Source organism: Glossina fuscipes, unplaced genomic scaffold, assembly GCF_014805625.2.
Source record: "Glossina fuscipes isolate IAEA_lab_2018 unplaced genomic scaffold, Yale_Gfus_2 222, whole genome shotgun sequence".
Lineage (NCBI taxonomy): Eukaryota > Metazoa > Arthropoda > Insecta > Diptera > Glossinidae > Glossina > Glossina fuscipes.
The window spans coordinates 1,376,476-1,389,307 of record NW_023998565.1 but is presented as its reverse complement, the minus strand read 5'-3'; the positions used below and the strand labels follow the sequence as shown (position 1 = coordinate 1,389,307).

General features: G+C 34.9%; 2 protein-coding genes across 3 annotated transcripts; one reads left to right on the top strand and one right to left on the bottom strand.

The window, feature by feature from the left end:
• Positions 1-2,647: 2,647 nt before the first annotated feature.
• LOC119642416 (sesquipedalian-1) lies at positions 2,648-10,572 on the bottom strand. Of its 2 annotated transcripts, XM_038041576.1 has the most exons (5): positions 10,501-10,561; positions 10,106-10,433; positions 9,842-10,036; positions 9,594-9,782; positions 2,648-3,099 (listed from the first exon to the last, which is right to left on the bottom strand). In XM_038041576.1, exons 2-5 carry the CDS (start codon positions 10,344-10,346, stop codon positions 2,759-2,761), a joined length of 966 nt encoding a protein of 321 aa, XP_037897504.1. In that variant the 5' UTR covers positions 10,347-10,433; positions 10,501-10,561; the 3' UTR covers positions 2,648-2,758. The 2 variants fall into 2 exon arrangements, with proteins under 2 accessions (XP_037897504.1, XP_037897505.1); XM_038041577.1 differs by having other exon boundaries at positions 2,650-3,084; positions 10,106-10,572.
• Positions 10,573-10,944: 372 nt separating this feature from the next.
• On the top strand, positions 10,945-11,841 carry LOC119642442. Its single transcript, XM_038041598.1, has 3 exons — positions 10,945-10,968; positions 11,213-11,217; positions 11,293-11,841. Exon 3 carries the CDS (start codon positions 11,302-11,304, stop codon positions 11,839-11,841), a length of 540 nt encoding a protein of 179 aa, XP_037897526.1. The 5' UTR covers positions 10,945-10,968; positions 11,213-11,217; positions 11,293-11,301.
• Positions 11,842-12,832: the final 991 nt, after the last annotated feature.

The window sequence follows — 12,832 nt, the reverse complement described above, 5'->3', positions numbered from 1 at the left end:
GACGTCTATTATTTATTCTCATTAACGGACTCTTTAAAGTCCATTAAAGCAACATTGCTTAATACGCGCGATTTACCTATGTCGTACTTAAACTGACTTAACCTTAAATATGTCATTATGAGTCGAAAATTAATTTGTTGTTAACAATTATCGGTTGCCAAGCTTTTGCATGTTTGCGATGGCTTAGGGGTTCACTTGCAATTTGGTCCTGTATCGGTTGTGGGTGTGGCTCTATGCTAGTTGTGTACATTCTTTTTTTCCTCCTTATTTGTTTTATTGTACTTGTACTAAGTTTTATTATTAATTAATTTTAAGATTTACTTAAGAGTCAATTGAACTCGACTGCAATTTTGTTTTAGTTGAGTTTCTAGTATAAGTGGGATAAATAAATAAATAAATAAATCAGCGAAAATGAAGGTATCGCCTAAAAATTTGCAAAAGAATTTGGAATTGACCTAAACTTTTCAAAAGACGTGTTTACAACGCCCACATACCTCTAAGACAGAAACTTTTATTTTGAAAATATAAGAAGTCAACTGCTCCTACTCCGTAGTATAGAGCATGAGAATTTTGTTTTTTACTCCTTTTCTCTTTTTTGGGGTAAAAGGGGATGGGCATAAAAGATTTGACCCCGACCGAATTTAATCGTCTTACTTGTTTATATTAAAACTCCTAAAGTTAATTACTTGAAGTTTAAGTCAGCCTATTGAAAATCAAACATACGTTAAGCACCTTCGCTTCCATTGGCTATTAATAACGAATGTTGAAATTCACGTACACTTTAGCAAAAACTAAAAGTGACGTCAGTCAGATATACAACCACAATATGATTCAATCTCCCACATACGGTAAATCGCATTTTTGTGTAAGAGGCGAACCAACTGACTTGTTAGTTATATTAAGTATTGATTGTTGAGAATGGAAATATGATTTAATCGTTATTTTTTTTCGTTTAAAAAATGAAATCACAGTAAACAACAATTACTAACTATAGGTCTGTGGACGTACCGGCCCTCGCGACGCGTCCACTCTAGCTTATCTCGTATAAGTTCATCAGCTATCTCTGTATGTTAGATACGGTATTTGTAAATAAAAGAAAATTTGAGTGCATAATAATATTTAGGAAACGTTTTGTTATCTCGACTCCGAAATCCCCAGGCAAAAAAATAAATAAATAAATTTTAAGAGGAGGGACTTGCCAGGGGATTAATTTGATAATTAGTAGGAATATGTTACATATAATAAAGTGAATTGTAGCGAATGTATTGTGAACAAGGTGTTGGAATATCTTGCTCAAACCCAACTTAGGACTTCTAGAACGGTGGAGGAAAAGAGAACAACCTTGTTTATGGGGCCTAAACCAAGGTATGTGTTATAAGCTGGTGAAGTCTTAAAATAACCACGTGTGTTCAAACGTAACGACAACGACTTACTAGTTATTCCAGTTCTTCCCTCAATCTAAAAAACGTTACTGCATGATGATGATAACTTATTCATTATGTTGTACATAGATGATCTCTCTACCGATACCACATAGAACGCCTTCGAAGAATGAAAGGGTTGTAAGAATACTCAATATCCACTTCGAAACGTCTAAATATGAAAAAGGTTTTCTGTATTATTTCGAAAATCTCCATAGAAACCTTCGGCGTGGTCTGTCGACTGACAATGTCACTTTTGAAAACGTCTTACCAATGCATTTGTGGCCAAGACAGAAGGCTACAGAAGCACGTTGAAGCCACTTTTCCTACTTAATTCGAAGGATAGTGCTTCTGACACGGCTCCGGCGTTGAACAATGAATGCGTTACGACATCCAAAGTCCAAATATCGATGGTCACATTAGGCAAGTCATTAACATCGGCGATGAAGCGCAATACCTATTTATTGCCGTTTATAGGCTAAATAGATCGCACGACTCCGTGTAGCAATTAGACACAGAAAAGCGCAATTTAATTTCTATGAAATATGTAATTGAATCAAGTGAAAATAATTACCTTTATAAGCTAGTACCTAAGGGCAAACAAGAAAGTGTCATTTCAGAACTAAAAGATAACTCAGTTAAAACACTAGCAGAAAAGATAGACAACAGTCTAACAATCTCTTCCGGGGAAATATGTCAGATCACGCAGATCAAAAATCACTTAAAGTCACTACGTTAAAGAGATCGAAAACAGTATAATGTTCTAAACGCAACGCAAAACAATAGATATACGAACAAGCCAAAGTTAGCAAAAGGCAAGACGTGCGAATATTCCAGTCAATAAAAAACGTCAAGCTAGGAAAATATGATATGCGATATTTTCCCGAAAAGTGCAAAAGTAATCTGAGGCTTGATGATCTAAATGGTCTAAATGGTAGTTGCAATTAAGTACGCACATACATTCTCACTTATAGTATATTATACATCACTAACCCCGTGATGTATTTCTCACATATGGATCATTTATTTTGAGTTAGCAGTTTTAGTGGTATTGTTTATCTGAATGGACTCTGAAGTTATATGTAAAGCTACAAATGGTAAGCAATTTAACATAGAAAACACAAAATTTAAAATACCTACTACGCAAATCAAACTAGATTTTAAAAATTTTATCGGATGCATAAAATAAATTATAATTGAACCAATTATGGATAATGTTAACAAGATTGCAAAGATATATACAACGCATTTCTTCGATAGTGTACTAATAACATATTAAATGGTATATATAACATAATTTTTGAATTTATTGATAAGATGTGCATATTTATTTGAAATCACAATTCAATAAGAGGTCGGCTGTTAAGATCTTGTTGAGCTCTGTATGCCAGTACATCCTTCATAACAACTTTTCGAAACGTTTCGTGAATTTGCTCAAAACTTGTCGATTTATTTCGATTATGCGTGACGGTCGTGCCGTAGGAGTCGTTGGGATGTACTGAAGGAACTGCATTCAAATGATCAATTGGAAATTGTAGCGATTGTTGCTTATGTTGCATGGGTTGCTCATCGACATAAAACTCGCTTTTTTCTGTAACTATTGCTCTAGCCTTAGATGACGATGAAGAACCTGTTGGCGGTGGTGTTGGACAAGCACATTTGCCTGCAAAAGACGATACTGTGTAGCCATTTTGGGAGAACATAAATTTTCGATGCCCAACATATTCAAAATCGATTTGCTTAAGAGTAATAAAATGAATAATGAATGAATATATAAATAAATGAGTAATAAAATGAATATTCAAAAATGTAATCCTGTTTTTTTAGAAATTTTCAACTTTAGTAAAATCGGACCAAAATCGAAATTACACTTCATATATAAATTATATCGTCGTTCATTTCTTTATCAATTTTATATCGTGATCAATCAATTTTACAAACAAAAAACACACTAATAAATAAAAGAGCAACTGTTCCATGTTTTCAATAGTTTTCGCTCGCAAAGTAGTAAATATGAATTAATGCATTGATAATTTAACTTAGAATTGCACGCTTAAGTATCATTTGAGACATTTTTATCTATCACAAAAGTTTGAAGAAAATATGTTGTTATATCCACCACTGAAGGCTTGGTCGTACTCATTTCGTCTAAAAATTGGCATCACCCAGAAGGGTGCGTCAGAGACCCCATAAGACATGCAAAACCTGCAGCAAAAACTTACGTATTGAGACTGACAACGAGGACGAGGTACGTTTTTTGGGTTTCGATAAAAGAGAGGAAGAGGTAACTCAAATAGAAGAAAGGGTAGAAAGAGAGGAAGAGGTGGCGCAATTAGGAGATATACAAATGACGGACGATCTGACTATGGCACCATGTGTAGGTAGACTAGATGTAGTAAGAAAATATCTAATAAGCCCAGATGTTTTTATGGACGAAGATGACAACAGCGGTCCTTCAACGTCGACCCATGCTAGCCTTATGAAGCAATTGGACAGGGTTGAAGCGAAAAAAGAGGAGTTAAAGAGGCGTCTAGCGAAATATGAAGGCCAGGAGGTAGAACCGGAAGTTGAAAGCGTGCTGCCGGGCGTGGAGACATTCTGAGAGGTCGAGAGAAAATTGAATCCTCTCGACAAAATTGTACAACTGCATTTTGACGAGATCTTCACCAACAATCAGGTGCTTTATTCGCGGGCGAACGATGCAATAATTGGTTGCAATTACCTCGACGTGCGCAAGAAGAACCCGTGTGCCTGCAGAACGGTACTCGTGTTCGCTGTAGAAGCCTGGCGACGCCGTTTAACATGATTATAAGAAACCACCCCTCCACACGTTCAAGTTTAGTTTCAAAAGCACTACTAGACAACGTCAATCTAGCTAAAGACATTGGGTTCGATGTGCGACCAGTAGTTTGCGATAGGAATACCGCATATAAAGAACCTGTAGACGCATTACCGACTGGAGTCGTATTAATATATGATTACCTGCATCTCTTAAAGAGATATAAGGCAATAATAGAAAAAACCAAAAAAAAATACGACCTCAGCACAATCACAAAATTATACAAACAATTCGAGCTCACTATTAAATTTTGGCCCCAACGAGGACCAGTTTTAACGGTCTCAGCACCGCGGTACAGTGGCGAAGTGGTGCAATTCTTCAATGACGCCACGCCAGCCACTTAACTGATTGTAGAAACCATATTCACCTACTCGTGCAAACAAAGTAAATTGCTTTTGACTTTTAGACAAACGAACCACAACTAAACACAACTACCACTATGAACATCCAAATTCCCTAGAAATCTTTGTTGTTGGAGTTGAACGAACGCATTTTAGGCACTGCTACGTAGCCGGCAAAGTGTCGTCCAGCATAGTATTGAATAACAGGAATTTTAAAAGTTTCATTCCCGAAGTTTGAAGGCTGATAATAATTATCAATGTTACTTAAAATGCTGTTGTGAAGCGCCCTTCTATGTCTGATTACTTCAATTGTCCATGCTTCTAATATTCTAATTGTACCTCGGCTAGAATATCGTAGAGAAAACTCTTATTCTTTTTAGGAGCTTTGTAAAACAGTAAAGGATAAGATTTGAGAACAGCCACTTAGAGTAGCTTTATTTCTATACGTTCTACAGCTGTGTTCCTCTCTAATTCAATTGGAACGCTTTATATCTATACATTCTACGGCTGCTCTCCTCTCTAATTCAACTGGCACGATTTATTTCCATACACTGTACGACTGTTTTTGATCGGCATCAAATTCAAAATTGACTTAAGTGTGCACAACAGCCCAAATGCTCTGAAGTACACGACTACAGTACTACATAGCCTATAACCAAGTCTATTTCAATTTCTATTTCTACATACAACAAGAAACAACTATACAACTTCTCACACAATTCCATGAATGATCCTGTGACGTGAGGGAAGCTTCAAAGACCTAGAAATTTGATAGCTTCTTCAACGGTGTCAAATATTGTGTCCATCTAAGCATGCCTACTTGGATAGGGAAAGAAAAACTCGATCGTGGGGTGCAACGGGAAATATGGAATCTGAATGCAGCACCTCTTTACGAAGCCTACATGCCCTCTGCTGGGTCGAGTGTCTATCGAAGGATACTCTATGTAGTAATGAACAATCTCACATATATAAGTACAATTGTATTCAAAAGGTATTGTATAAGATACGATATTGCGATTTTACGACTTGGGCATGTTCATGCTAGCAATACAAGTCACCTCCTCGCCTTTCTTTGCCAAATACAAAGCCTATAGATGAGGAAATTTCAAAACTTTTTTCATCAGCTTTGTTGTAAAAATCTTTCGCTTTTTTCTTGCCTTTTTCGTGTTTGGGTATGTAAAAATTCAGACGAAAGTAGACAGCGAGTTGTTGATGCTTGGTCGTTACGAAAAAAGATTGAAGTCGGACTTGCACTTCATCTAAAACCAGAGTGCTCGGACTGATTATATAAAACCAGACTACCAAACGTTTCCGACGTTTAGAACAGTCTTCTGCGTTTAACGCTTTCCCTATAATGCTAGCTACAAACTCCTTTTCCAAACAATCTAGGCAAGTATGAATTGAATTCGAGAGCAGTTAACACAGTCATTGTGGAGGGTGTGTGCCGTGCTTTAGGTAAAGCATTTGTAGTGTTAAAAGTACTTTCACTACGAAATTCTGATGGTAGGATGGAAGGCTGATCTTAAATAATTCCTAGATTTGGAAGATATTGAAGATGTGGACGGAAAATTAGACGGTTTAGCTTCCGTAATTTGTTTTGGAGGGGGTTTCTGTGTTGGTGAATTTAGGGGACGAGCCACCAAACCGGCTGCATTTGAATTAACCACTCCTGACTCAGATACACTGCGATCAGCAAAATGGTGATGTAAAATGTGAGGCAAACAGTGAGCCGCACATTTTAGTTGTTCTTGGCTTGAGACTTAAGCGAATCCCTTTTCTATGCTGTGCGTGTACTCCGAGAATCCTTCATTAAAGACTCTTCATTACAATGCCTTTGTATTTGATCCAAATGCAAAGTCCCACGTGAAAAGCTTTACAAACTTTACGTGTGGTGGAAAATCATCGAAAAGAGACGTAAATAATTGATGTCGTTGAGCGTTAGGCGATGTTAAATGACACGAATTCCTTTGCATTGAATTCGTAATATTTGTATTCAAGTTTACCGTCGTATCAGTGAGGCGGTTCGATTATTATATTCTAATTCGGATAGAGGGTTTGGTTCAAAATCCGTCTCCTCGTCTCCATAGTTGTTGGAACTTAAGCCAACGAAGCCGCCGTCCGTACCAACTAAGAGTTGAAGAGAAATATCAAAATCAGCTCCATCCCCACGATAAGCGTAAATGCAATCATCGGAACACATCACCGTCCTCGCCCAAAATAATTACATCATCGCTATAAAAATTACCGATAACATAACTGAGGTTTTCGGTGGAATTATTTAAAGTACGATTAGAAAGGCCACGTAATGCGGCTATCGCAGGTGTTCCAAGCTGTGCTTTCATAATAGGAGGAAAAATAATAGTAAGATAAGAGAATAAAACTAATAGTATAGATTTTCAATGTTTCATTCTGAAAAACTGAAGTGAACGCAAATTTCTCACACTAATAGGATCGAAGAAAAATTTTTCAACTTGTCGAAAAAAGAGTATTTGCAGATAAATATTTGGGAGAAAAGCAAAAGTTTGCATTCATCAAAATAATGTATAGAACCACTGCCGAGTATGCCGAGGAAAGGGCAATTAGAATTTTGAGGCATTCGTTGGCTTCTAGGTGACAATTTTTGTGCATTTTGTGAAATCATAGAAGCTAAATACGACAGATGCCACTAAGGGGTTGAACAAACGCTTCATTTTTCAATTAAGCGGCTTTTTGCACAATTCCGACAACTCCGCAAACTTTTCAATTAAACTAATATGTGAAAAAGTTTGCAGTTTTCTATTTTCAAAGGCGTTCTCGCCAGCGAGACAAAAAACAATTTTACACAACGTTCGCTCTATATTTGCTAAATAATTATTGCTATGTATACAAGATTTTCCACAGATCGTGTCACCGCATTTGCTATTGCAGACGGCTTTGTACAAGTAACGCCTATTTCCAAACTTAAAACATGAAATATAATTGATGTACAACTTCTAACAAATAAAATGAACTGAAAAAGTCAACAACATATAGTACATATAATAGTTCGCGAAAGGCAAGATGACGTTGGCCAGGATTTCTGTTTCGAAGTGTGTCACGTATCGATTGCGTATTATGTCAACGTTGCTTATAATGAATGGCACTACGTATGAGGAACTGTTATTGAAATGCTGAGTACACAGTTTTTTAAACGCATGATGTAACAACTCCTTGTCGTAGAAAACTTGCAATTTGTTCCCTAAAGCATAAAAGATGTGTTAAAAATAAATTTATAAAATTCGAAGTGAATTTCAAACAATCACTTACTAAAGCCTGAATGTACGTTTGCTGCAATATTTTTGTAAAAAACAAAAGATTTGCAAACCTTTTCAATGCCTACTAATGAGCCATATATATATGCACGTATATATAAACGTCAGATTGAAGGACATACGCAAATTTGCGCAAATATTTGATAGTTGACTTCGCGTTGTGTAAATGAACGACAATGCGTCGAATTAATCGGAGACCAAACTTGTTATTTTAGGAACAGTATCGTTAAGTCTTAATATTCGTATAATACTGTAAATTCTGCGGACGGAACAATTATTCGTTTATTCATATAAAATAATATAGTTTGTCCTTCCGATCACTGCGTCAGAAATAATCAACGCACCCTTAGCGGTTCTGGATACCGACGGAATATATTATCGCATTGCTTTTTATACTTTTTGCACAAAATTTTTTAATTCTGAAGTGTAACATATACAAGAACTGGGGTTATTAGAGTTATTAACATATTGAAAACGGTGCTTTTATTTTTGATTGAATCATCAACTGACATATGTTTCTTACAGTCCAACTTAATGTCCAATATAAATGTATAATATAATTCTTATTTAACAAGTGTAATCTCGATTTCTCTCGCTTTAACAGAAATGGCAGCCCGATTCCGCAATTAACAGAAATGGCAGCTTAATTTCTCTTACACTCTAATACTTTATTCATTTTATTCTCACTCACATAACTGAATCGAAACGTTGCAATTTATTGAATGGAACTCTGCTCTTTCTCTATTCACAACACATGGTACTTTTTTATAACCTATTCCCTGGCACCAATCGTTACATTGTTCCCATAAACGAACAATAAACTCTATATTTCATAATGCTTCTTTGTCAATATGATGCAGAAGTATTCTTAGATGTTATTATAATAGATTAAAATATTATGACAATTTTAATATATCATAACAGCGAAAAACGATTAACCTTAACAGTAAATAATACAAAAACGATTTTTAGAAACTAAGATGAAAGGTTCTCACTGAAGTAACTAACTAGCGTTGCACTTATTGCGAAAATGCGTAATGAATTTGACTATTACGGATATTTATCTCCGATAAGTAAAATGTCTTCCCATTTTCTACTCTTGCTCATTTACTTTGGGCTTCTGAATTCGGTTTATTTGAACAGCAAACAAATTAAATGCAGCCTAATCTTTGTGCTTAGTAGCATTCACTGTGTATTCGCGATTATTATAGATGAACATACATTGAATTTATCTAAGACAGAAATTTCCTAGCAAATCTATATACCATTGTTATCGTATAAACAGACCAGAGCGCTCTCACATGGATGTTAAATCGGATAAATCAAATTAAATCAAACTTGGAGTTTTGAGCCACAATAAAAATAAACATAACTCGCTATTGGTATAAATTTTATTTTATATTTTATCTTTTACAAGCTGACATATATAATTTTTTAAATTCGAATTTGACACAAACACTATATTATACAGAAAATTCTAAAAGTATATAACCAAGTTCATAGCCATGTTTGTAATCATGATAAATTTTACACTATGCGCGTGTTATTCGGAAGGTAGAATAATTCGTAATCAAGAAAATTTATAATTAAATAATGCTATTGGCAAATCATTATTATTTTAAACTAATATACAGAAAAACCTTTTTGAGCTTAATCTACGAAATAGACAACTGATTTAAAAAAAGAGGTTTTACTTACTTACCTTGCTGAATATCGGTAGCTGTTCGTTGTTTTGATACAATTTGGTTTCCATTAGTGGAAAATGTCGGATTGGTGCCCAAATTACCACTTGGCGGCGGTGGTGCCGGTCGGTTAAAGGGATTTTGTCTTCGTGGTGGAGGTTTAGGTATTGACACATCTGCATTTGCTTTGAGTGAGTCGGTTAGCACCTCTTAAATTTAAGTAATTTCAAATATAAGTGAAGGTGGAAAGATACCACGAAAAACTTACTGTTCTTTGAACCCTCTATCTCTTCTAGTTGTCGCTGTAATTCAGCTACCATCAATTTTTTGTATTCGTAACCAGCGCATGTTAATGCTTTCATCCAGGATTCCATACTTTCTTGAGAATCAGCGGATAATACATATGTTCGATTACCGTTAAATGCAATTTCGAAACAATATCGGTCGCTTTCTTCTGACAGTTCTAAAAGTGGACGTCTTAGTAAATGGTACTTTATTATTTGAGTAACATGTACTTATCAATTTTTTTTACCTATTGTGCATCCTTCCACTATAATTAACCCCAACGGTTCTTTGTCGCCTTGCTTCTCAAAGTAAAATAGTAGATTTCCCTTGAGTACAAAGTAACGCCTTTGAAATGATTTATTGACTTCGCCACGTTTATTGAGAAAGCCCTCTTTGTCAAAGGGTGGACTGGTCGCGAACACACACAAATTCTTTTCATTGATTTTCATCTTGGTGCGCCTAGTACTATTGCCAGATAAATGTGTCATACATATCTCTACTAAAGATATCGTACATTTTTTTCGAAATGAGTTAGCAAATAGATATGTGCAGATAGAAATAGCAGAAATATTGGGCTTAAAACACAAAAAAAAATTTTTTTTGAATGTTGAGTAAAGATGAACTAAAAAAAATTTTTTGTACTTCTTTTTTCAAACCACAAAATTTAATTGCCTATTGAAAGCCTTTTTCGCTGCAATATGCATCAGCTGTTTGTAGGGTTCTTAACCAATAATGGAGTTGCCATTGTTGAAATTATAATGTCTTTATGTTTATTCGCATATTGCAACAACTGGACAACATGTAGCTGTTACTGAACTCGTCTACTCTGTAGAGTAGCAAATCATCAAATGCAACAAATAAATTTCTCGTTGTGCTATCGTTGGCCATAACAAAACCAACTACAGCACATAACTTAATTAATTAACTTATTGGCAACTTTATCAAGGTTGAAATTAAGATCTTCATGTTCACATTAAACCTTTTTTAAGTAATATAGTGAATCTTCGGTTGTTGATTTGCTGTTCTGTAGAAGAAGAAAACGAAGAATAAAGTAAAAGACACCATTTTCACTTTTTGTAACCTTTCGGGAAAACAAATTTCATTAACATCGTGAGTAATTTAAAATAATTTTAAATCGTGAACTTGTGAATGTACTTTCCCTAACTGTCGAAACCACAATTATTTTTTCTTCCTTTTTTTTAATTGACTATGCTACCACTATAAACCATTGTTAATCATTGTTAACCATCTCAAAATTAAACAATGTTAAGTATAAATAAAAAGTATTCTTGATAAATCGTTGCTAAATTGTACATTTCTATTCCAGACAATCGCCTCCTTATTGTAAATCTAGCACTAGTAAGATAAGCATATTAATGAAATAAAACATATTACAAAAGTTTAGCAAATTACGCAGAATAAAAATTATTCCAGAAGAGAATCATGGCGTATTTGCTAACAGAAATAGCGTTGGAAATGTTGGGCTGTAAATTTTATGACATTCATGGAGCCCATCAAGAAATGAACGATTTTCAGCAAAACACTCAGCGCCCTGAAAATCTTAATCCGGCCGAAAATTTGGAAAATATTGTTAATTATCGTAGGACGACGTCTCCAGCAAACTTGCAGCAAATTTCAGAAAAAAGTAATGACAAGCTACAACAAATTCCCTTGTTCAAATTAATGGCTAAGGAGTATGGTATTGTAAAGCAGCAGATTCTTCATAACAAAGAAACAAACTTAGAAAAGCAGGTCGACAATAACATCACAAGCACCAGAACTGCTCAAAGCTTAGTACAAAATTTTGTAGAAAGCGAAATTGTAAAGTTACGATGTGAAACACAAACTCTACACAATTTTAGAAGATTAGTAGAACAAAACATTTTGAAAGTTAATCCAATATCTTTCGAAAAATATTTACGTTTGTTCGCCACTAGCCCGGCATCAGCTAACTCAAAGAGTTCGCCAGTAAGTATGAAATAGGAAATGTAATATATGAAATATAGTCTTTGCTTTCAAAATGAATTTATTGTATTTACTAAGAGAAAATAAGGTAAGCAAAAAAATATTCTCCAATCGACCAAACAGATTACAGCAAAATGAATCAATCATGAGATGTGTCTTACGTCGTCATATGCAATAAGTAATAGCGATTTAATTTTTTAAGTCAATAAACTACCCAAGAGTTACATAATTTCGGTGGTCATTTGGAGTCCAATTAAAATGCGTGACTTTAAGCCAACCAGTAGTATTGCAGGCTTAGGAGAATTGAAAACTTACAAAACTCCACAAGGAAGAAAAGACAAGAAAATTTGTGGAAACAAGTATTCAAAGTCACAACGTTGTAAAAAAAACAATTATTACCAAATTCTATGAGAGGTCACTATGCCAAGGAAAAATAGGAATGCATAAGAATAGTGCGTTTCCAGTAATAGAACATACAAATTCAGAATCACCGACGCTGTTATCTTCGAACTTTGTTGAATTATTTTTCATTTATTTTGTCGTAAAAAGAGTTCAAAGAGCTGAGGGATCCTTATATTACAAAAAACTATACATAAACGTAGTTAGACGTATGCTTGAGTATGCCTCTGTTGTGTGATCTCCTTCATATAAGTGCTATGTAGATTCAATTGAATCTGTTCACAAACAATTCTTGCCGTTTGGCCTTAGGAGTTTGGATTGGCACTCGCTTGTCTCTTTGCCTCCTTATGAAAATAGGTTGCTTCTATTATCGTTACCGTCACTTGAGAAACGTAGATTTATTGTTGGTGTTTCCATCTGAATTAAATTAATTAATGGTACTATCGATTCGTCCACATTAATTGGTGGCATAAGTTTAAATGTCCTTAACTACTTCTCTACGCACTTGATTTTCATTAAGCTAAGTCAACGTAAATATAATTATGAGCTGTTTAACCCCTTTAGAGTAGGTTGCAGAAACGTAAGTGCTGTCTATCTCAATATGGGACTC